At 37.0% G+C, this 25,036-nt stretch overlaps 1 protein-coding gene across 2 annotated transcripts in view; it reads left to right on the top strand.

Annotated features, from left to right (window-relative positions):
- MAP3K15 (mitogen-activated protein kinase kinase kinase 15) overlaps window positions 1-25,036 on the top strand; it is an 80,986-nt gene that overhangs the window by 38,144 nt on the left and 17,806 nt on the right. For both annotated transcript variants that reach the window (XM_014875830.2, XM_014875831.2), the window contains exons 5-15: window positions 1,625-1,793; window positions 3,063-3,169; window positions 11,260-11,430; window positions 12,274-12,386; window positions 13,418-13,577; window positions 14,182-14,332; window positions 14,739-14,846; window positions 16,143-16,192; window positions 19,154-19,249; window positions 20,674-20,761; window positions 24,381-24,514. In XM_014875830.2, coding sequence (XP_014731316.1) covers window positions 1,625-1,793; window positions 3,063-3,169; window positions 11,260-11,430; window positions 12,274-12,386; window positions 13,418-13,577; window positions 14,182-14,332; window positions 14,739-14,846; window positions 16,143-16,192; window positions 19,154-19,249; window positions 20,674-20,761; window positions 24,381-24,514 — 1,347 coding nt within the window. The remainder of the gene's footprint in view (window positions 1-1,624; window positions 1,794-3,062; window positions 3,170-11,259; window positions 11,431-12,273; window positions 12,387-13,417; window positions 13,578-14,181; window positions 14,333-14,738; window positions 14,847-16,142; window positions 16,193-19,153; window positions 19,250-20,673; window positions 20,762-24,380; window positions 24,515-25,036) is intronic.

Here is a 25,036-nt window from a genome sequence, read left to right as displayed (position 1 = left end):
CTGGTTTTTAATTTTACTAATGTCTGAAGCATGAGGTATCACCGAGAGCCCTCATACTTCTTTGTTTCCCCGTTGCCATCCCACCCAAGTAAAGGCTTGCCTAAAAAGATACTTTTCTTTTGTGGTCCCATCCTTACAATGGGAAGAATTGCAATTCCAGAATCATCCCATCCCATGGATGACCCTCTTGTGACATCCTACCCTGAAGGGGAAGGGAGCACCCAAGATTCCTGGATGCTTGTGGTTGAAAGGAGTGACAAAAGTCAGAGGGTCTGCAAAAGTTTGCAAAGTTTTATTAGCAAGCTACACACTTGGCATGGAAATTGGTGTTTTAGTCCCTGACCTCCTAGAGTAAGTCACAGCAGAAGGTTTTGCATAAAGGGTGTAGGGTGAAAGGGAAGAGAGAAAGAGAGATAAATTAAAGAGGGGCAGAGAGGAGGAAAGAAAGAGAGATCACTCATCCTGGCTCCAGTGTCAGTGCAGCTGGGGTTTCCATGCTCATGGGATGCATATGCAGGGCAAGCACCCTGGAATTTTTGGGGGTACCATTTTTATAGATGGACTTTCCCCCACTCGGGAGATCAGTTTCTCACTGTGTATGCAAAGTAGTTACATGCAATTCTGTTCTTGTAGATCTTTTGGGAAATGAGTTTGAGGTCTTTGGGGGTTTTTGGGGAGGTCTTGATCCTGCCTTCCAGTCCATTCCCGTTTCTCAGCCTCATTTCTGTGCTTGCACTGTGTGAGGCTGTGCTTTCCAGTAATGCTTACTGTGGCCTTGCTGCTTTGATTATTATGTGTATGAGACAGAGAACTTAATTTTCTTTGCTATGTGTAGGGCTTATGCTAAGCCAAATTTAATACTTTGAAAGACTCATTTGTAAACAAGAAAGGGATTGTATGCACTGCAATATCTGTCAGGTGACACCAGCTAAGTTCCAAACTCCAAAGAGACTCCATAACCTGCCCCAGGATAAATTTACCCCTAAGCAGCTGGTTCAGTCCATTCATACTTGTCATGCTGGCAATTTATATATTATTTTTCAATTTACAAAAGCGCTGATGTTGGATTGTGCACTGATATTAGTGTAAATAAGATGCACTTACTGGAGGCTTTTATAGAGATCCTGCCCACATTATGTATTATGTTCATCAAAGAGATTGCAACTAAATCAGCTTTTGTTGCCTTGCTCTTGTTTTAGTTTCTGTATTTGAAAGTCTCCTTCCAACTTTCATGATAAAATAATATACCTTCTCTTTACATCACACTGTGTTTCTTCTCTGTGTCACTTTATTATCCCAGATGCTGCCTTCTTTATGATACAAAGTACCACATCTGGCAGGGTCAGTCATGGGGTGAAAAAGTGCTCCAGTTTTCCTGTGCTGGTAAAATTGCCACACAGTCCTCGCTATAAGCATGTTGATACGTACCCCTACAGTCTGAGGTGGGGCAAGGTGTAATGTTTGTACTTAGTTATTGAAAACTATGGAAACATTTGATGTAAACGTCACTATGAGGAAATAATACTTTTTGTTAGAAGTTATGCTTTTTATTAGAAGCATAGCCATGTTTCTTAAGAAGTGTCTAACAGTCTTCTTCCCCTGTGTCTAACTTTTTTTTCTTTAGTGCCTATTATAAGGAAACACTGCTAAATGACATTAGAAAAGCTCGAGAGAAGTACCAAGGAGATGAGCTGGCTAAGGAGCTGGCCAGGATTAAGCTTCGTATGGATAATACTGAAGTGCTGACCTCTGACATTGTCATAAACCTGCTTCTCTCTTACAGAGATATTCAGGTATGTGCTTGAAGACTAAGGTGTATTGTTTTACCATGCAATTTTGGCTCGTTTGTTCTCATGTGCTTCATTGTTTGTTAAGCAGTGATTCAAAGCTGACACTAAATGGGAACAATTGTTATATTGTTTAAGTTTGGCTTGTCTGTTGGGCAGTTTAAAGGGATAGAGACTCTGTATTTACTTTGCCTGTGAACAAAAGACCAAGATTAGGTGACTTCCTGAGGTCTCTCCCTTTGGTTTTAATAATTTTTAACTTCCTTAAAAAGAAAAAAGCAAAAATCCCTACTGAATCTAGATGCTTGCCTTGCCTCCTCTTCCCTAGTTTTACTCCCTCCCCCCATAAAGTTAAATATGTTTAGAAATGAAGGAAATGCATTTGTTGTCACCATTGTATTGGCTAGTGATGCCCAAATTGAGAGCTATAATTAAAATAAACATTAATTTGCTTTAAAAATATAGCTGTATATTTTTTTTCTTGTTTTAATTTTTTTAAATAAGTTCTGCTTTTGGTAAAGCAGTCTCTGTGCTGTCTTACCAAATTGATAGTCTGTATGTTTAACATCCATTTTCAAATATAATTTCAACCCTTCTATAGAATGTTGTCCCATCAGGAGCTAAGTTGGTTATTTCTTGCATATAAATTGTCAGAGCAATGGGTGACCACATCATCCTACATTGCCAGACTTTCCATTCCTAAATGCATGTCTTCCTTCAGCACTTTATCCAGCTTCATTTACATTGGCTCTGGTGATCATGAAAGGTCTCCCTTGAGAAATGTACTCATCTCAAAACATGTTTTGAGCAAAAAGATTAAGTAACACAAGGCCCTTTGAAATGTCAGTAAACTGGCCTCTTCAGCACTGTAGATGGGGGTTACCCCTGAGAAACCAAAATGAGTGCACACGTGGCTGATGTACCTCAGAGACAGCTGTGGTCGAGTCCATGGTGACCTGGTGAGGTGTCATTGATCAGAGGATCTTAATAAAGCCTGTAAAAGCCAGACTGGTCATCTCTTCTTCTGGTGCTGGGAGTGTAATTGATAAACTGGCTACAGGGATTCAGTAGTTTGGGTAGATTGGTGAGGAAGAGGCAAGCACTGATGGATAGATGAAATCCCTGTGTATTGCTGCACAGCCTTTCTCTGACTCTTAGGACCAGGCACCTGAGAAACTGTCTAGTGATCATGATACATTTTAGCTTAGTGATGCTTTCCTCCTTTCACTTTATTCTACTTCAATCCTTTTTATTTTCTTTTAAATTTCATACCAGGACTATGATGCTATGGTGAAGCTGGTAGAAACACTAGAAATGCTTCCTACCTGTGATCTGGCTGATCAACACAACATTAAGTTTCATTATGCTTTTGCCTTGAATCGGTAAGGATGATTGATTGAAGTTGTTTCATTGTATTGCTGTTCCATATGAGCTGATATATAAATTGATAGTGCAGATAATATCAAATTCCCCTCCCTTTCTGCACACTGATATTCATCACAGTCATCTCTCCTTAATCCCATACCTACTGTGCATCAGGACATTTTGTAACTTTTGAAATTGTTGTTTTCCAACAACCATTTTGTCAACAACCAGGAGTGAGTGGATCGGTTCCAAAGACCACCTGACTAACTGCAAAAGACTCCAGTGATACCAAGGGGTTCTTGGTCAGTCTGAGATAGTTTAATCTGAGTCACTGATTATTCTGAATGTCTTCAAAAGTTGAGTGTGATAGAATTATGAGTGATTTATTAAAGTAATAGGTAACAAGCACTGCGTGATCCATAAATACACATTCATAATAGTTTCCTTGAAAGGCTGGATTGTCATCAAGACCTGCAGGCACATCATTACTTTAGGAAATACTGAAATATTATTGAACTCTTCTACTTAGGTACAGATTTTTGTAGTACCTATGTATAATAATTACTCAGTTTCTAATGAATTTGCATTAAGATTGTCAGAGAAAATAGATCTTATGCAAATGAAATCACATGTAATAAAGAAAGTAACTGGCTAGATGCAGTCCACATACTATAAAAGATTGTGACCTACAAACTAACTGAACATTAGCATTGGACAACATCAGGATGGCATAAATCAAAGAGATTAAGAACTTAATAATAGATCTGGAAATGCAGTTCCTATGGCATTTTCAGGAAAATGATAATAAATCTGGTCCTATCTGACAATTTTGTCAAACACAAGAGTAAGCATTAAACTACTGCTTCGAAAAATACTGCGTGTGGATTTAGCCCAATTTTTCAGAACTTAAAAAATATTTCAGGAATTTGACTCAATATGTTTAAGTTTGCCAATAAAAATAATGCTAGAATCATGCCTTGTCCTCAGCTAATGTCTTCATATCATCAGGTTTTAGAACTTTTTCATATAGATGTGCATAACGAAACTGGCAAGCTCCTTTACTGTCTTGGTCTTTGTATTTTGAGCAGCCTGTGCAATCCGTGCCATTAAATCTCTGTTTTGACAATGCCAATAGCACCCTGGTAAGACAAGATAAAATTAATTGCTCATGAACTTGTCTTCCCTGTCAACAGCTTTCATTAAATTGATTATTAGCCCAAACCAGCATGACTCTCCTTGTTTTCTTCTGGGAACAATTTAAACATTTCTATCGAAAAGGCTTTTCAGAAATAAATGACTGGCTTTTCATTGGTAAGAATGCAGAATTTAGTTTCTATAGATGTTTTTGCCTTCTTCAAACAAAATGATGGACAAAACTCAAAAGCTAAGACTTAAACATTTTTTGAGCAAGTCCACTTAGTTCAAAATGACCCCTAAAATGTTACATTTAGCATCTTCGTTCCATGAAGTTTTTGAATCCCTAATTTTGTCTGTATTAAAACCAAATTGTTTTTAGTGATTACTATCAGAATCTATCTTTAAAAATAAAGAACTATATTTTCAGTTCATATTCTATTAATTTCAACATACAGAGCAGTATTAATGTTGCTCAGTACAGCTGATTGAGCCCATGAGGAAAAAAATACGTCATATGCAGAACAGAATCACCAGCTGTCAGAATATCTGACCCTGCAGAATCTTAATGTGTGCTTAATTTCATAAAAAACTATATAGAACTGTGATCCAGAGAGAGTAATTAGTTTATTTCCTCTTGGACTCTGTGACTGAGTTCTCTTGGCCATTAGTGTCACTTGTGTTGTCAGGTCAGAATTGTTCTGTGCACAGAGCCAGTGCCGTGGCAGGAAGGGCTGCAGGGCTGTTTCTGGGCACCTCAGGGCTCTGCTGCTTCAGCAGGTGGACACAAGCCCAGTCTGAAGCACAGCTCTGTCTAGGTCCAGGTTAACAAGTTAGGCAAGGGACAGGAATGTTTTACTTTAGATTCTGCACCATCCCAGCCTGGCTCTGACCTGCCTTGGGTCATAAGCAAAGGCAGCCTGGGGCTCACTGATGGGTGCTGTGCAGACAGGTACTAAGGCACTTAGTGTCATGTAGGGCAGGCAGACACTGTCATGCTGATTTCTGGAGCCCTGATTCATATGGCAGGTGCCATTTAAGCACAACCCCTCTTCTAGATTGCTGTCTTCCTCTCTGGTTGCCATTTCAGAGCAGAATTGCGAGCATCTTGGATTTGTCATCTCTCGTGTCTATTATCAGAGGCTAGCAATGCATGTTTGCAATGACAGGCTTGTGCTTGTTTCCAAGCCTGGGCAATCTGAATACATCACTGTCCCAGATGCTTGTTTAGAAGTCCTAGGGAGCAAAGGGCTATTGCTTTTCCAGTGTCTTAGGCTAAGTAATTTGGATGTACCATAGGAACAGAGCAGAGAGTGCTCTCTTCTGTGTTCATTGGTTTAAGACATTGTTCCTCATTGCCTCCTAGCTGAGATGTAAGTCTAATTATATCTTAATTTAGACATATTTAGATATAAGTTCAGTCCAAATGTGCAACATGAGTGTTTTCAATATTTGTATTCACAGTGTGGTATGAAGTAAGATGCTGTGCTATTGAAGGCTGGGTGTCCCAGATGTGGATGGCTGTTTGTTCCAGTCCATGGGTACACCTTGCCTGGGAGGCAAGGACTGTGTAAAAACAATTTTCTAATTGGTCTTGTTTACCAGGGCTGGAGTTATAATGTCCTGAAAGCTTGTGAAGAGGCCCAAGGGTATGCCAAATTCAAAATGTTCAAAACAGAGTAGACTTTAAAACCAGACCCAGTCCTGGCATGAGGCCAGGACTGTGAAAATGTTAGTCTCTTTCCAGGGCACTTCCATCTTCCTTTATATTAAAGATGAGGACAGCTGCAGTCGCTATTATTTAACTCAGCATGCTGTGTTTTAGCAAGCAACATATTCCAGTACCATAATAAAAAAAGGCAATTAACAAGTGAAGGGTGTAATAGGGTGCAAGTAGAAAATCACTAGTAATTGTGAATAATACTAGTAATTGTGAATAATAGTAGCCACAGAAAATTGTTCCCATTGATAAGCACTGGGGTATTTAAAATGTTCTGTTCTGTGATTACTCAAATTTAGTAAAAAAACATGTTGTAGGCCTCCTCATTTTATATGCCTGGCTTTCATGAAGCCAGGAGGCTTCATATGAGGAGGGGAAAAAGCTCGGTTTTTTTCTTTGTCATATCTGTCTGGAGGCCTGCAAATTTAATTCTTGGCAAAGCCTAATTTAGGGTCATGTTTTCTTCATTCACTGTCTCAAATATTGAAGACTCTACAAGCAAATTATATCCTCAGTGAAATCTATCTTAACTCAAAAATTAGTTTCTGGTTTTAAGTGAGAATACAAGTGTACTAACTTTAATTAAAGTGAGTTCTCATGTTTCTTAATAATCAAGAATTTTTTAAAATGTTTTTGCTGTAGTACAGTTAGTAGTAGTTCAGATCATCTGCGATGGAGTTATTAAGACATGAAATTAAAAGGAGACCAAATGTGGATTCTCTTGAGAAAATACTTTCCATTAATACAAGAGTTTTTTGTCATATATAGTCTTCTCCATTTATCTAGATGGAAACAAACTATACAGAGGAAGATAGGATCAAAAAGCTGAGAAAAAAAAAGATTGCACCCCCTGTTACCTACAGAGTGAGCTAATTCTTGTCTCAGTGGAATTCGTGCTGTTCCTGTTAACTTTGCTGGGCAAAGGCCTGGTTCCCTGAGTGTAGTTCTGGCTCTGTAACCATGCTAATTCTTTAAAGCTGGTAAAACCAGTCTGTTAAGCTGGAAAGTGTTTTTTTTGTTTAGGAATATTTAAAACTAGGCCTCCTTATAATGACTGGAGTGTAGAGAAGGATTTGCCATCAAGGGATGGATTTGATGAGTAAGAAAGGAGCAATGATATCAAAGGAAAAGGAAAAAAAACCAACTCTTTTTTTATTCCAGGTGAGACGCTGTGATAAGAGTTTGTTGCCCTACAGAGTAATTCAGAGAGGTAAAGGAGGAGTGGAGAGTTGGATAAGACAGAGAGACAGATGCAAGAGGCTTCTGTCGGGGATTCACTCTCGGGGAAGTGAGAAGACTGCTTCTGTGATTGAAGAAGCATGGTAGGGTCGGCAGACAGATAAATCATGTGGCAAAACTGCAGTGAGCAAGCTAGCAAATTGGCAAGTGAATCAGCCAGCAGTTTCTGGAGGATACAAGCTGTCAGGCAAAACTAAACTGGCAGCAGAACGCTGGCACGAATTTCAAGGAAGTGATTAGAGGCTATAAAGATTCCCTGCAGGACAACTTTTGTTTTAGGAAAAAAAAATTCTATGTAGCCATTTCTGTCTGAAAAACCTTAGTTTATTGAAGATTTCTTCATACAGAAATGATTCCATGTCATTGATCATTCCTTTAATTTGACTTTTTTCCCTAATCCTAATAGTTTAGATTCCTATTGAAATAAAGCTTAAAATTGTACACAGTACTGAAGATTAATGTACTGGGTATTTGTAAAGGACATAATGATTTTTGGGTTTAGTTTTTATTTCTTGTTCATTTTCTTTTAATTCCTAGCATCATGCTTTGGGAGACTTGGCAGTGTTATATTGAGCACTAGGATATTTTCATAATTGCCCTAGTTTTTGGAAGTAAATCGCTGATCTCTTTCTTAACTGGCAGCATCTTCTGCTGCTGTCGTGTTCAGATAACGTAGATTGATTTTCTCTGTTTGGTTTCTCTGCAAGTTTTCACCAGGTAAGGTTTGCAGTAAGAGGATTAAAATGTACTAACAAAGAAACCAGTAAAGAAACAAAAATAACTTTATGAAACGCTTTCCAAGGCCTGTGGGTTTTTTTTAATACCGTTTCTAAATAAATTGTAGTTGTACTCTTTTTTTTTTTAACCTCACAGATCATTAAAACTGTATTTTGAAATAATTTTCAGATTATGAGTATTGGTTCTAAAAACTGTACCCCCAAATGCAGAAAAAGTATGAAGAGTAGCTCATATTTTCACTGGGTGTGTATGAAAACTTCTTTAAGGTAGGACATATTTTGTCCCAGATGTGGAGAGTTTAACAGATCGTGTATTGAAGAGCACCATGGAAAAATGCCTATTTCAAAATTCTATTTCATTCCTAAAATTGACTTGTTTGTGTGATAACATGAGGGACATTTGTATTTCAGTCCAAGGTGGCCTGTAACCATCAAGGAGCAGTAAAATTACCTGGTAGGGGTCTTTCTGTAGCAGCCTATTGGGATTCTGCTTTGGTTTATAAAACTTCATATTCAGGGGATATACTTTGCAAATCTCACCTGATACACCAAGTTAATCCATAAAAAGAACATTTTCTGCCTTCCTTCTCATGCCTGTGCATCATCATATGCAGTATTTCAGCTTTCCCTGAAATACTTTCAGTTCAGAGAGGCTGTGGCATCTCCATCCTTGGAGGTTTAATAGATTCAGTTTTTCAAACACAGCCAAGGCTGCCATGGTCTATGGACCTGCTGTGAGAGGAAGATTCTATTAGATGACCTCCAGCAGTCCTTTATGACATGTTTTTTTTTGTGATTGTTCTATAAGTGGGGGCTGGGGAGCATGGGGAAGCTAACATAGTTGAGATTGGTTTAAAAAAACCAGGAGTGCTAAGCCTTAAGGGTTTAAGGTAATCTCTTCTACTCTATTGATAACACCACAGACCTGTTTCAAGGCACCTTGAAACAAATTATGAGCTGTCAGGCATGGAGACCTGACAAAGTGTGGGGTCTGAAATAAGAATTGAAAATCTGTCTTGGTCAAGCATAACAGGTTCTGCATATCATCCAATAGAATATTTTCATATTAACTTCAGAGAACTTGCTTGTAGCTTATGTGATCTTTCAGGTCGCTTGGGTTTTTTTCTTTTTTTGCTCTCTCCTTTTGGGATTTAGAAACTGATATCTTCCTAAATTTGTAAATTATTGTGATTAGTGTGTGGGTTTTGTATTATCCAATGGGCATTGAATTCTGCTGCAGTGAAAAACAGGGTTTAATATAAAGATACCTAAACTGATTTTTGTTTAATTATATCCTATTGGATGAGTGTATACTTGTTATATGCTAAATTTTGTTGAATTTAATTATTTTTAACAATAATTTTTTTCCTTATATTATAAGAGAGAGACATCTTTCATGTCAAGTTCTTTAGTAGAGTGTTTATTTAGGGCTTGGTCCTTTGTAATGCTCTCCTATCGTTATATTTGGTGACCAGAAATGTTAATCTATGCAATATCCCATTTTAAGCAGTGTCTTGCTTTGTTCATTGTATTTCTTCTTTAGTTACACTTTTTTTTTCAATCAGTACATAGCACCTCTTTATGTTAACATTAATAAATAACCTGTTTTCACACAATGCAGACTTGAGTCACGTCTGGGAAGGCAGAAGGTGAAGGTGATTTTTTTATTTTCTGTTTCCATGCTAAAGTGCTCTTCATTAGGTTCTAGTTGTGCAATTCTTGTGTTTTCAGGAAGAGCTCAGAACACATGTCAACTTTGTGATCACAATATACAATACCAGGGAACTGCTGGACTTGAATTTTAGAGCCTAATTTTGTTCTACGCTCTGTTTACTCAATTTTCTGTGCTTTAATGTTAACAGCAGTGAAACTTGGGTACTTTTAGTGAAAGAATCTGGTTTGTTCAGAAGAGGTTTGGTTAGAGCATGCTGACCTGTGCAATGGATTTACCCCACAGTTTTTACCTCCTGTTTGTTTCTTGTAAAACTGAAAAAAGATACTAACTTTGTCCTTCTGTGCTCATTACAGAAGACCAGTATTTATTTCAGAGCAGTTAATCTGAAGAAAAAAAAAGCTTTAAAAATATTCAAGTACTTGCTGTGAAAGTTTGTGCACTGCCAGTGCAGACATCAAAGGCAAGATAAAGCCTTCACAACCAGCTACAAATCTGTTTAATCTTATTAGATGTTCTCCATCACCTAACATGCACAGAAGGCTGAATTTTGCTACAGATGTGTTGTTACTGGTCTTATTACATCAGCTGCTTACCTAAGGAACAGAGCCCCTTTACAGTAAATATTAATCCTTTTGGGGCATGCAAGTATTAAATTTACCAGAAACCTTTATCTGCTACTGGTATTGCTGACAAAGTAGTCATAGGCCTTGTAGGCCTGTTTGTGGATAACTGGGTGGGGACTGGAAAACTATAAACAATTCTAAAAAGAGGTTGGCAAATATTTTAAATCTCTCTGGTGATGAAAAAAGTGTTGAAGAGGCTATTAAACTCCTAAGCTGTGTTTGCATTACTTTTGCAAATAGACATTGTTTGTTCTAAGTGACTTTTTGCAGTAAATATTGGAGGCAAAAATTCTGATTGTTTAATAATCACTGTTTTCTTATTTACACAATTGTTAAATATTTGTCAAACGATGCCATATCACAGCTGTTTGTTTTCCAAATCTTTTTCTAATCTGAAGAATTTTAATGAAGAAATACAGTTCAATTTCACCCTTTTTTTCTTGTCACTGTTCAAAGGCTCCATGTTGAGCTCTGTCACTCTTTTGGGTAAGATTGAATTGACCTGGCTTCTCCTGCAGTTAGTTGGTTTTTCCTGGTATTGTTTCTGGATCCTCTGGATTCAAGTTTACAAATCTTGGACATAGCTGGATGATCTGTCACATTGAATGCTGAAAATGGCCATTTTTGTTAAGTGTTGTCAGGAATGAACACTAAACAAGCACTTTTTTCTCATTGCAGGATGGACAGAGTGTGTTTGTGTACACAGGAAGGAATCAAGTTAAATGGCAGATTTTTATCATAGAGGAGTTCTGAGTTTGCATCAGTTCTTATCTGAGCAACTCGTAGAGACCAATGATAGGAGAGTGAATTTGGGTTTTATCAGTCAACCAACAATCATGCATCAGTCTAAATAAAGTCAAATGTGTGTATAATGATGGATGGATTGTGGGATAGGTGAAGGATACTGTTGTTCTCCCATCTTGCAGTTACTGTTTCAGGTCTGAACTAATTTTTTTTTATTCTCTGTATTTGATTTCAGAAGAAATAATGCAGGTGACAGAGAGAAGGCACTACAAGTTATGCTTCAAGTCCTGCAGACATGTGATCACCCTGCTCCAGACATGTTTTGCTTATGTGGGAGGATCTACAAGGATATGTTTCTGGATTCTGACTGTAAAGATACCAATAGTCGAGATCATTCCATTGAATGGTAACAGAAAAAAAAAAACAAAAAAACCCCCACCCATGAAAATTCTGTCTAAAAACATTTTCAGACTCTACTTCTGTATATGAAAAGGGCTCTAAGAATTAGAAGATCAGTTCTTCTGCTTACCTCTGTTTTTCGGGGTCCTGTTTGAATAAGTGGTTTACTGAGCATTAGACATTTGTATTTCCTTGCTTCTCTTTATAAACACTCTTGGAAATTGAATGATGCACTTAATTGGGAGGGATGTTGATTAACCTCTATCTTTGTTGAGGAAATATCTAATTAATGTGTCTCAAGGCCAAAATGAAATCCAAGTGAGATCACGGAGTTCCAATATTCCTCTGTGGAAGGATGGTTTCCATGCTGGATCCCCAGGAAATACAATGATTTATATATGATCTCTATATGAGGAAAAATAGTGATAAGCTGTGTTATAAAAGGCATGCATATGCACACAGGCTCTCACAGACATACTCTTCATATAGATATGTTTGTATAATCATGCTTCTGAGTACAATAATTTTAGCAATGTGGCTTTGAACTGTTAATTGTGAAATATTTCCCCACCACCACTGTTTTCCCCCCCATGCAACATGGATGGGTAGCAGTGAACTTGCAAGCTTCAGGTGTATCTCTTGATCCTGCACCAGCTAGTGGCAGGCATCAGCCTGTGTCTCAGTTACCTTTAATGAATATGAAGCTTTAAAACAAAGGATTTGGGGCCATGGGTGCCAACTAGCCATATAATCCTTACAGTAAATCAATAGCTTAAAATACCTATCAAAACTTTGCAATATTTCAGTTCTTCTAAACAATGAGATGTGAGTTCTTGACTCTTCTCTGCAGGTATCGCAAAGGATTTGATCTCCAGCCAACTCTGTATTCTGGAATTAACCTTGCAGTTTTGCTGCTTGTTGCAGGACAACAGTTTGAAAACTCAATGGAACTGAGAAAAATAGGTAAATAGCCACACACAGTGGCCACAGACAAGTTTTCTGCCTCTCTCCCTATGAAGAAAACAAAATACTTACAGTGATGGGTTGCATAGACAGAAAGGTGTTCAGGCTTTTTGTGGTGGGTCCTGGATGGCAGTCTAAAGCCCAGGGATCTCAAAGGCACATTTTCCTTCTGGCTGCCTTGGAGCAGCTTTCGGGGAGCATGGTCTGTCTAAAGGGCCCCAGAGATGGGAGAACAACAAAGGACCAACTTCAGCACCATCTGTAAACTGCCTTTACTGCACCACAGAGATGATCCCATTGCAGAGCCAGCAGGGCACAAAGACAGGAAGAGACATTGTGGCCCAGTTCTCCTCAGGAATGCCAAGAAAGGATCCAAAGGGTTTCTGTTGTCACTGAGTTGAGAGATCCACAAGAAGTATTGTCTAGAAGGATCTACCAGGACAGTTACTTGTTGTCTACCTAGTGTCAGTCACATCTTCCATGTATGTACTAACTAAAACACATCACTACATTTACAATAACATCCCATAATAGAAATAGATATGCAGGTCTTCCTAGGGAGATGATAGTTGAACATTATATTTGGCATCTGGTCTTGTCTGAAATGCATATTTGAGCTGTAAATGTTAAAAATGCAAAGGTGGCTTTAAATCATTCTTCTGACCCTGCTCTGGGGTGGATTGTGTGAACCTCTAGCCATGGATCTCTTGCAGTAAATGCAGATGAGGACACAGATCTGTGCATCTTACACTGAGAATCAGGAGGTAGATAGCCCAGACAGGAAGTAAGAGGTTTTTCAGCACTGTGTCATAAGAGTTCTGGCTTTCTGAACTGTACTCGGGGCATGATTTGCAGATCCTGCCTCTGTATTAGGCAATGTTGTTTTCTGGGGAAAACTTATTCCTCTTTATTTTTATCAGTAATGCTTAATCAAGTCTTTAATTAGTCTTTTACTGATCGACTTACCAGTAAAAAAACCACAAAAGTGTTTTACTGATAGAAAATTGTGGTTTCTAATTGAAATTTTACAGGTGTACGGTTAAACAGTCTATTGGGAAGAAAAGGAAGCCTAGAAAAAATGAACAATTACTGGGATGTGGGACAGTTCTTCAGTGTGAGCATGCTGGCAAATGATGTTGGTAAAGCAGTACAAGCAGCAGAGAAGCTTTTTAAGCTGAAACCCCCAGTGTGGTATGTGGTAGAAGGCTGTTGCTCAAGTACTAAATTATGGGGAAATACATGAATTAAAAAATCACATGGATAACTTAACTGGATTTTCCATCTTAGATTGTTTGCAACTCTGATGTTATGCTCTGTTCTTTTGTTATGAGAAGGAAGTGGGGAGTTGAGAAATAAATTTATCCAACATTGTCAGGTTATATCCCATTGAAGCATGCATTTTATCAGAAGGAATTTGGATATTAGTAATAATTCCTTGTGAAGCAATTGTGAAAAGATTGTGAAACCATTGTTTTCAGAGTTTAGTTAGCTACTGCTTCCCTCCCCCACCATCTTCAAACTCATCATATCCTGTCTAATTCCCATGTAACTACTTGTGTAACTGCACCCATTTGCAAAGAGCTATTGTTCATGAACATCCATGTGAGCTTATGACTTCAGGCTTTGTCTAAACTTGCTATTCTTTCCAGAAATCTGTAAAAATCAGCCCTACCATTTCCAATGTGGTAGCTTTTAAAACACATCTCATATTGGATGTCTAAGTCAGTAGAGTGGTTTTAGAATCTGGTCAAATTTTGTTTTCTCTCTGTTAACTCACTAATTCAATACATTTTAGGTACTTGAAATCATTAGTTCAGAATCTGATGTTAATTCAGCGTTTCAAGAAACTCACCATAGAACATTCTCCTAAACAAGAAAGATTGACTTTCTGGCTAGATATAATTTTTGAGGCAACGAAAGAAACAACTAATGGACTGAGATTTCCAGTAAGATGTTGTGTCCAAACAAGTTTTGTATGTTTTATGTTTCTGGATAGGATATTACAAGAATTGGAATACTCTAAACATAATACTTATAAACTTAACTGCCTGTTATTTCACTGCATGAACCAAACCCCTGTACTCTCTTAATCTTTATGCTATTAAAAAAATTAACCCACTAGCCCAAAAGCATTCTGAGAAACACTTGTAAGTCTCCTATAACAAGTTGTAATGATGCTATTCTGTTGTTGATAAAAACACAGACTTTTCCTGCCTTGTCTTGCCCTCCTATCTGCCTTGAAAATATTTTAGGTCTTACTTCAAAATTTTGTCCTTTTGTCTATATGTGAGCATCTGAAGATACTGTAGGGTATTACCTGGTTTATTAAGGAAAAATGCTCTCTGTCTTCAGGTTTTGGTGATAGAACCAACTAAAGTCTACCAGCCTGCCTATGTTTCAATAAACAGCGAAGCAGATGAGAGCTCTCTGTCTTTGTGGCATGTCTCTCCTCCTGAAATGGTAAAACTATCAGCAAGTGTGTTAAATGTACTGATTCACTGTACATAAAGTAATTTTTTACATGTAGATCTTGGAGCACTTTGCAATAGTTCAGAATTTGCTACATTTCTTTCAAGCCCAAGCCTCAGTATCTCTTTTGTGCAGATATGAAAGTTGACATTCTATAGAGAAAGTTAAAGGAGTGACTGATTAGAAATCAAGTGGTTTTGATGTCATTCAAATTTAACTTATCTAGACCGTGTTTCTTAGAAGTGCATGGTTTATTTGTTCTGCTCATTATATTTCTCATTAGAATTCTGTGATTTTAGTTAAGATGCAGGTCAAAGATTAAAAGTAAAGTATTGCGCTCAAAGTTTTAGGCATTTAAAACTTTTACAATTGTAATATTAGAAACTAAAAAACATGGCAGCCTGTGACAAGTAAGTGTCAAGAAATAAAATATTTGGCATCTTGGATTATTGGATAAGGCACAGGGGATTAAGAATGGAGTAGGCACAGTTATGGACAGTGTCAGCTCTTAAAAATGAGAAATAATTTCAGTTTCACATTGAAAGACTTGAAATCTGCAATGTATACACTTATTTAATATTAGAACAACATAGATGGAGAATAGGCTAAAATGTAGAGAGACAAAGTGTGGAAAGAAGCATAGTGGAGCAGGACCTGGATCTGTGAATGATTTTTCCAGTACATTGTTGTACTTACATTCAGGTGAATGTGTCTGACATAACTTTGCTTTACGGAACAAATTTTTGGTGCATATCTGACATTGATAAATAAGATCCAGCCCTTAGCTATAATTAGATTTATGGAGGGCTGCAGTCCTAGACACAGGCTATCCTTCCTCTGTTTTGCCTCCAGTGTGTTCCCTGGGCCAAAGCTGTTGGCTCAAGACTCTTAGGGAGACAGGTGAATTTGCCTTTCCCTTTGAGCCTAGGTAAGAGCAGGGCATAGTCTGCTCCATGTTTAATGTAAGATATAGATGTATTTGCATCAAAACATAATGTTTGGTAAATTGTACTGCACAATTTATTCTTCAGTTTGAATTTACATGAGAAAATGCAGCCTTTGCTTCCACCCTGTGCCATTTATATTAATTTTTTTTCAAGTGAGTAAAATAGCAATGTATGCATAGTTCTTTACCCATGTATTAATCTTATTTCAAAATATGGGGGTGAAGAAAGAAAGAGAGAGACATGTTGGAAAACATTTCTTTTGCTTACAATGCTGTGACTTTGTTTTCAGTATTAAGTCAAGGTTAAACTGTGGTTGATTTTATGCCTTTGTTCTTTACAGAAACAGATTCATGAATGGAATTTTGCAGCTTCTTCCATTAGGGGAATAAGGTTGGTTTGTCAGTTTAGTGACTTTTTGTGTATGTTTTAGATTTCCCTTAAGTGGGAAATCTACCTTAAATCTCCCTCTTTCAATGGCCTGTTATAAAAGCTTGTTCTGTCCAACCTGCCTTGAAATGTGACAGAAGAGTTTGCCTTTCCATGCACAGGCAGGGCTGTACATTTCTCATATGGGCACTCAGATCTGAGAGGGATATTGAGTGTCTGTATTCTCTGGTGGAGTTTTGTTTTCCATTATGTAACTGATTTTTGTAGATTTTTCTAAACGTTTCATTGAAGTTATTGCCATCTCTACATTTAAAAACATGGAGGGCAGAAGGAAGGAAGAGCCCTTAGTGCTTCCTGCTTCCTTCCATAAGTGAAAGAAAACTTTGTTGTCCTTTAAGTGAAGGAAACTATGGTGTCTGTTTTCTGTCTGGAATTCAGAAATACTTCTGATATGACTTTATTTAAATACCTGCTAGCTAAAACTTGAATCATTAGAGAACTAATAAATCAAGCATAATTTTGCTAAGGATAGAAAAGAATTCTTAAGCTGGAAGTAGATGAATAGTGGAGTTTCTCAGGGACTAACCTTTAAATAGTTAAGACAATTCCATTTTGTGATGCTTAGATTAATGAGACCACTAGTCACAAGAAAATGGGTCAAAGTATTAGTACCAAAATCAGAATATTATAGAAATAGTATAGAATATATTATAGAATATTATCAGAAGGAAGAGGATTGTTCTGAGAACTGAAAGGATAGAAAATATTTGCATTTGGTATCAATAATTGCAAAATGCTTGACTACATTTAGAAGGTAGATTATGTATATTAATTTGGGCTGCTTTGCTGCCAGAAGGGTGACAGACAGAACACCAGGAGAGAAAAAAAAATGAAACCTTTCTCCTCTCTGAATTATGCAGGCTGCAGCTAAGCACTAGAGGAACTGTAAGTACAGGGAACACCAGGTGGGCTTTTGCCTTCTCTCTGAGCTCCTGAGTCTCTCCACTGGTGGATTTGGCCTTCCTAGGGATATAAATGACTGTTGTCTGGGGCCACTTGTGTGACTGAGTAAGCTTAAGTGCTGGACAAACCTAATTCAAGTACAAGAGGAAATTCAGATACCTAATGGGTTCTGTAGTTCTGAAAGGAGAGGACTTCTAGGCTTTGATCTTGACTCAGAGTGCCTAAAGTTTTAGGTCTCAGATTTGCCTTCCCTGAACTTGTGTGATTTGCCTAAGCAAGTAAGCTCAGAGAAGCATTTCTCTGACTAATGCAAGTGATGGTTGAAAACCTAAAACTGTAGATTTGGACATAGATTCTATCATATCTTCAGTCTTTTCTTCTAAAAAAAAGCAAGCTTTGGTTTAAATGAATTTTGCATGGTATTTCATTCTATTACGCCAATGCAATATGAATTACTGAAGTCTATGGAACTGATTGAGAATAATTCAGCATAATTTTTCTGTACCACATTAATTACCTTCAGTCAACACCATGCACAGAAATTAATCTTTGAGAAAGATAACTTTAATCAAAAGGAAGCAAGCAATTAATTTCATTTGCTTTGATTTTTAATCAAAGCTGAGTGATTAAAAAAATCACTGCCTTACAAAGCTCAAAGAAGCAATCTTTTTTAAATTTAGTGGAGTTAGATGTTTGCTTTGTATGTGACAACTTTAAATTACTATACTTTTGAAATTGCATTTGTTTAAAAAAAAATTGTGATAGAGTGGTTAAAATACACTCTATCAAAACTCTTAAACTGTACTTATACTAACCAGTTCATCTTATATACCCCATACATGACAATGTTTGTAATGCAATATCGTTACTTAGACACTGTCTTGTCTATTCTATGTTTGCCCCTGAAAGAATCACTTTGCTTTATCTCTTAGTTCTCAAGCCAGATATGTGCTCATCTGACTTGTTGACTGGAAATTGCTATACTAAATGAAACTAAAGATTGGCATAGTGTTATTTCCACATATTTCTAGAAAAGTCTTAAGGCAAAATTTGGATTTTTTGAACATTTTACATGTAACCCTTAATGATGCTTCAACAGGCAACATCAGCTGATCATGTAATGTGGCAATTATACTGAAGTGTACTGTCATGTATTTTAAGTAACAGGCTCAGCAGAAGATAAGCAAAATAGAAGAGTTTGACTGAACAGATCAGGCAAGAATCTAAGAAATTTTATTAACTTAAGGCACAAAAAATACCTTAAGAAGCACAACAAGTTGAGATTATGTAGTAAAATACTGAAGTGTAAATGGTTTCAGTAAGAGGTTAATTCTTAGATTTCTTTTCATATTGATACTGTGTTTTATGGCATTCACTTTTTGCTTAGTGTGTTTAGACGGCAAGACACGATATGCAATAGATAATCCCTTTTTCAGAATTATTGCTGCAATTTGGAGTGAATATTGGTCATCTCAAAACTTGATTGTTGGTTTTAAGGCCATGAAAAGTACAGACTGAGAAGGATCTGTTACACTGTTGGTATTTCCCAGTTCAGTTTTATTGTAGAAACAATGGAATTACAAAAACATGAAGTACTTTTCAATGTTTAAGGAAAGATTTTCTGGATAGCTAAATTAGTGTCAGAGCAATTCACTTTCCATTGTGGTGTCATCAAGTACCAAGGAGTCTGATAGAATTGTGTAAAAGTAGAATTGGATGTGAACAACAAACCAACCTCTATACACCTCAGATAAACTGGTATTTTATCAGAGTAAGCAGCAGCTTATTTATCACAGTGGAGATAGGGTTATAGAATATATAAATAAGCTAAAAAATCCTAATTATAAGGAAAATACATATAATTACATACTGCTTCTCTGAGGTAATTAACTGTGGAAAAGATGTTTCTTAAGTGTTCATAATTAAAAAAACCCTCCTCATTGCCCTATTTCTTACCATAGTAATATCCAAAATAATGTTTTCCTAATGTGAATTTTACAGCATTTCCAAGTTTGATGAACGGTGTTGTTTTCTTTATGTCCATGATAACTATGATGACTTTCAAATCTACTTTTCTACAGAAAACCAATGTAGTAGGTGAGTTCAGTTTGTGTGGGTGTTGCATGCCTCATCTATATCCTAAATAAAATTGATTTAGTAAAGATTGAAAACCAATATTTTTGCTTGAGAAACAGACTATTTCTTCACTTATTTTTTCTTGATGAAAAAGCAAAGTGAACTCGGTGATGCTTAAGGTGGTTAAAGCACCCATTATACTTCCTGTGTCATTCTGATTAGTTTATCTACAAATCCTTATGTCTGAAAAAGGCTTAACCAGCTTAATCTAAATTACAGGTGTTTTCTTATTTTCATCTTGGTCAAGGTGCTACACTGTTTCAGGTTCTTTTGTGTGTTTGTTCAGTTTGATTTAAACAAGAGTATCTAAGTGTACAAAAATTCTAACTTACATTGTGTCACAGATCTGTGTTACTGATTGTACCTGTAGTTAAATATTTTCTGCTGATATTTGTCTCTAAAAAGTAAGCAGACTAACTGAATTTTGGGCCTAAATGTTTACAGAACAAATTCTGCCTTGTGACTGGTAGTTGCAAATACACCTTCTGAATGATGTAGGAGGGAGTTGTTAATACACTTAGGTTTGGGAGTGTAATGGTATATTCACCATTTCTTGCAATAATTACTACTAATGCATTATATGGAATAAATTCAAACTAAAGAAAATGGCTAGCTTTGCAGAGTGCATTGCATAAAATGTAGGAAACACTAAAATGAATGTTACCTCCTCAGCCTTAATTTGGCAGTGCAATTTGTGTGTCATGAAACATGGTCACATTTTTCATGCTGTATTCAATGTGCCACAGGAGTCAATTCAAGAGATGTGTCTCTGTTATTTAGTGAAAGAGATGTATGAAATGAAATTATGAATATTTTATAGGTTTTTTACTTGTTTATTTTAAATTTTTACCCATTTCTTAGAGAATTTGGAAAAAAATTAGTGGCTCAGGCAGGGAACTACAAGAAAAAATGTTGTTGTACTTAAGTATCTCCACCCCAGAGAACTGGAAATTACTTAAAACTCTGTTCTTCTAGCCACATTACTACTTTTTATACTTTTGGCATTCTGAATGCATGACAAAAAGCTACAACATGTGATTTTCTGAAATAGAGTAATCACACTTGCAGCCAAACATGTGCTGAAAAAGTATTTGAGTTGAATCTACCAAGATTTTACTATGCAGTTGCAATAATAAGTAACTATTGAGTTCTGCTACAGCAAATAAAATAATGTTATCAATAATGAGGCTTTTCAGTGTGTGTTTGATGTTCTTCATCATTTAGAATGGGATAAAGATGGAGAAAGTCAGTAATGAAAGAAAGCTGTGAACGTGCTAGTCAGTTTATCAGCTTGAAAGCAATGCCCAGCTTGCAAGAATCTGTTTAGTCTGCTTCCAAAAGAGTATTATTCTTCTTTGATCTTGTGCTTTGTATTTCTTTTTTAGATTCTGTGGTTTGGTGAAAGAAATTTTGTCTGATGCAGTCGGCAGTACTTTGGAACTAGAAGGAGAAATAGATGGAGACACATTAGAGGTATGTCGAGGATGAAAACATTTAAGAACTCTGAAACTTGTTCTCAGTCTTCCCTGCACTTTCCTGTCAGTATAGTAGAAAGATAAATGGTATTTAAGCTCCTTAACTGTATATGGAATTTAAATTATTTCAAAAATATTTGTACATAAGATTTGCATTTATTTGAAAAAAACCACATTTTTTTATGAAGTGGACCTGTTATTACTGTGAACTGTATAAATCCTTAATGAAATGTGTTGCTGTGTTTGTATTCTCTTGCAAACAATGTACAGATAAGAATCAACTGTTATCAGCTGGCTCAAGTGGATTAAAAAAAAAAAGATTAAATAAATGCTAAGAAAAAACCATTTACAAAGGTACTTTAGCTTTTCTACCTGATACCTGATACCACTAGTACTCCAGGTAATTCCATTTGACAGGCTTCTGTCCCAGAGATATTCTAGGTATTTCGGATCAGGTTAATACACTGTGCTTTTTTCTTATCATTGTAACATCCATGTTAGGAGTCCAGTAGCTGTAGGCTTTCTTTAGAATTAGTAAAGAGAGGAAAAAAGGAAAAGCCACCAACTTGGAAAGGGGTATTGATATTTCATGTGGCCTCAGGTTGGGATAGGTGAATCCATGTCTTCATAAAAGAAAGTGACTTCTAGCAGATGTCCATATTTGTAGCATTAAATACATACCATTCTTTTTATTTGTTTTGAAATCTGAAAAGCCACCATAGAAGGTAGGTTGTAAGTTTTATTTGTGGACAAGCAAATTTAATCAATTCAATTAATGAGCAGGAAAACCCTCCTGTGGCTTGTTTGAGCTGGACATCTTTCTGACTGTGTCTCATTCCAGCAGTTCTCTTAGGCTGACAATTCCAAGCAACTCTTCATGGTAGTGAGCTTTTGTAGGACTTGAGGCTTCAGAGGAGGAAAAAGGAACTACAGAGCTCTCTGCTGTACTGTTAAATGTAGTTGCACGTAGTGGGAAAGATGAGTTTTTGCACTGGAGTTTGTTTGGCCACAGAATTCTTTCCTCAAGCCAAAAGGACAAATACACACATCTGTTAAGCCCAGTTTAATACATCCGGCTGTGGTCTTGACACAGCTTCAGGGCCCTGCCTTGGTACAGACAGGGTATTAGCTATAGCTACAGATCTTTATGTTACATAATGATGTGCTCAGCTAATAGCAGGACTATCTCCACACAACACAGTCTGTTCAGCTATATAAGTCTCTCAGAGGATGTGAGCTCATCATGGCTTGAGCCTTTTAAAAACTAAACTGAAAAAAATTACTTGACAATGCAAAGCAGGAAGCAATCCTGCTTGAATGAATGACATGGAGATGCAACTGTAGAAATTTATTTCAAATCTCTGAGCTATATCTTGAAGTTTTCACAGTTGTCACTTTGTACTTTTACTGTCTTAGGTTAGGACCTTAAAACAGAAATCAGGATTTCTGAAGGGGAGAAATACTTAGTTTAGTGTATAAATGAAGAAAGATACTTAATGCCTTTCTGCAGCTTGAGATCTTACATTTAAGAAGTGACAATGAGGAAAATGCAGCTTTGTGTGGATGGGCTCCACTAGTACAGAGAAAACGGTTCTTACTGTTAATAAAACAGCTGTTTATATTTGGGGAAGAGGAAGAAATAACCTCCTGTAAAGTCTGGGGGAATAAAATCTGATTTCAGTCAGAATCCTTATGAAAATGTTATCACAAGGTGTTGTATATTTTATGTATAAACTGCAGTCTAATTTTACAGCTATCAAGTATTATGAAGGAATGTGAATGTTGCAATTCCTTCATCCTTGGGGTATTCACTTCCTTATATTGGTATGAAGATGTTCCTATCCCTTTAAGAGTACCTGCTGTACCCCAAATAGGATATTCTAGAGAACACTCTGCCCTACAAAAGGTCAGATATGAACACTTGTTTACTTGTACCTACTGGTTGAATTTCACAGACAGTGGATCACTTTTTCAGATTTTTGGCAACCAGCAGTGGTTTATTCAATATTTGTAGCTGTTGGGATGAGAAGAAGCAAATGTAAAGTGACATCAAGTATATAAAAGTCTATTAAACTGTCTACTAACTAGCACTGAACTCTAAATCCTAACAATTTTCACTTATCATGGGACCCAGTCTGAAGAACATAGGTCTCTCCACGGTAATTAAAGGGTTGGCTCAGGACCAGTGTGTTGCAGATGGGTTTGCTGTCAATCCTAAGTTCTGCAATGTGACTGCTGTCTTTTTTCTGCAGTTTTATGTCATATGATAGCTGTGAAAGCTGGATGTGCTCCTACCAAAGAACCTGACAAGTTTTGCATATGGCGTTTTGGGTCAGTTATGCCTATCGTGTAACGAGATTATGTTGTGAACCATGAAGTGCTGAAATGTGGTAAATGGAGCTGTGCTAAAGCTGTGCTTGCTCCAGTTTAGTTGCACTGAGCAGAATATGCTGTTAGGATAAGCGACAGACAGGTTTTCTTTAGCACATTCCATACAGCAGCATGAAACTTGCCATCTTTGCCAAGGTGAAGAGGAGGAGTGTCAGTGACACATGGACACTGCAGCAGCAGGGCTGCAATGTGAACTGGGAAGGCACATGAAAGAAATACTCCAAGGCTTCATTCTGTGTCAGACAGTCACATTGGACACAGCAGAAAAAGTCATCATTGACAGAAAAGTCAGTAGTTATGGCCATTTTTAAAAGTTGTGTTGTTTGGTTTTTTTATAGGCATATCACATGAGGCCACAGAGAATACCCTGCAGTTTTCCTATATGGGACATCCTCTTGGATGTGGGAAGTTACTAAGGGAGATCTGTGTACTCCTGACAATGTCTTAGACTGTGAAATTGTCCAGGTCCTTTCATCCTTTATAAGTTCCCTGATTTGAATCATGGGTGTGCAGTTCAACCCAGCTTCCCTAAGAAATTTGGTTTTATATAGTGTCTGGGGTAGACTTTCATTAAACATCATTCACTCCTTTAGAGTAGGAGAGTTCTGTCACAAGGTCACTATATGAGGTGGTGTAAATTAGGGTAGCTTTACTGAAGTCAATGAACCAGCATCGAGTTATTCAGCTGGAAATATGGTCTAGCACATTTCAGCAGCAGTGGAAACCACCATTATATTTAAGAATTTTTTTACAAGATGAATATTTTTTTCTGCCCTTTGGAAAAATCTCATAGTGAGAAGGGATGTCCTGAGGTGACTGTATGGTCTGGTTACTTTCATCTATTCATGAAACCACTGGTTTCAAAATTTTAGGTTATATTCCATATATTTACATGTTCTAAAGGCTCTGTCAGCAGTTCTGAGAGATGATACATGAATGGCTTCTTTTGACAGCACTGTTTCATTGAATTTAGTTTATTGCTTTGTTCCTTGTTTGGATGAATGCATCTTTCTCAAAGTTGGTTAAGGAAGATTGTATTACAAAGCAAGTAAGAGGCAAATTGTACAAGTTGTGTAAAGCACCAGGCTGGTGGGTATCCTGCTGTCCTACAGCTGCACTGCACCAGCCCCTCTGTGCTGGGTTACACTGGGATTAAGGCTCTCTGTAATGTCAAATGTTAGTGATAACAATTTCTGTGCTGCTTTGTTGATCTTTTCTGCTTGCAGTATGAATATGATTATGATGAGAATGGTGACAGGGTAGTTCTTGGGAAAGGTACTTATGGAATAGTTTATGCTGGAAGAGACCTTAGCAACCAGGTCCGAATAGCCATCAAAGAAATACCTGAGAGAGACAGCAGGTAAGACCTAGTTCATTGTTATATACACACTGTGAACAAAAATGCAGTTGTTTTTTGAAAACTTGGCTCTTCATAGCATGTGTTTCTGTGTGGTTAGTTTATAAAATCCCAATATACTGAAATTTAATTACTATTTCCTCCTAGTATGCAAAAGTATTTTTTTGAGAATAAAGACTTTCCAATTTTGGGGAAAATATATGTTATATGTCATAAATACAACAGTTTAATAATCTATATGTATATTTTACATTCTAGGAGACATATCTTTGGCTTTAGGTTGCAGTTGTATCTCATTTGTATTCTTTTTGGGGAGGATGAAAAGCATGAGAGGAGCTCTGGAGTCAAAGACAGTGCTATGTATTGATGCAGAAGACACACATATAAATTCTTGGAGGGCATGTTTCTCCACCAGGGTTCCTCTGAGATCTGTCTCTGTAGTTTTTTGGAGTAGGCAGTGTATCATGCTGCATTTTAAGGGCATGGACAAGATGCTCTCTGAGAATTGGAGTGGTATCCCTAAAA

The sequence above is a fragment of the Sturnus vulgaris genome, chromosome 2, assembly GCF_052056855.1.
Source record: "Sturnus vulgaris isolate bStuVul1 chromosome 2, bStuVul1.hap1, whole genome shotgun sequence".
Taxonomy (NCBI): domain Eukaryota; kingdom Metazoa; phylum Chordata; class Aves; order Passeriformes; family Sturnidae; genus Sturnus; species Sturnus vulgaris.
Note: the sequence above shows the minus strand (reverse complement) of the source record. Positions and strands in the feature narration are given on the sequence as shown.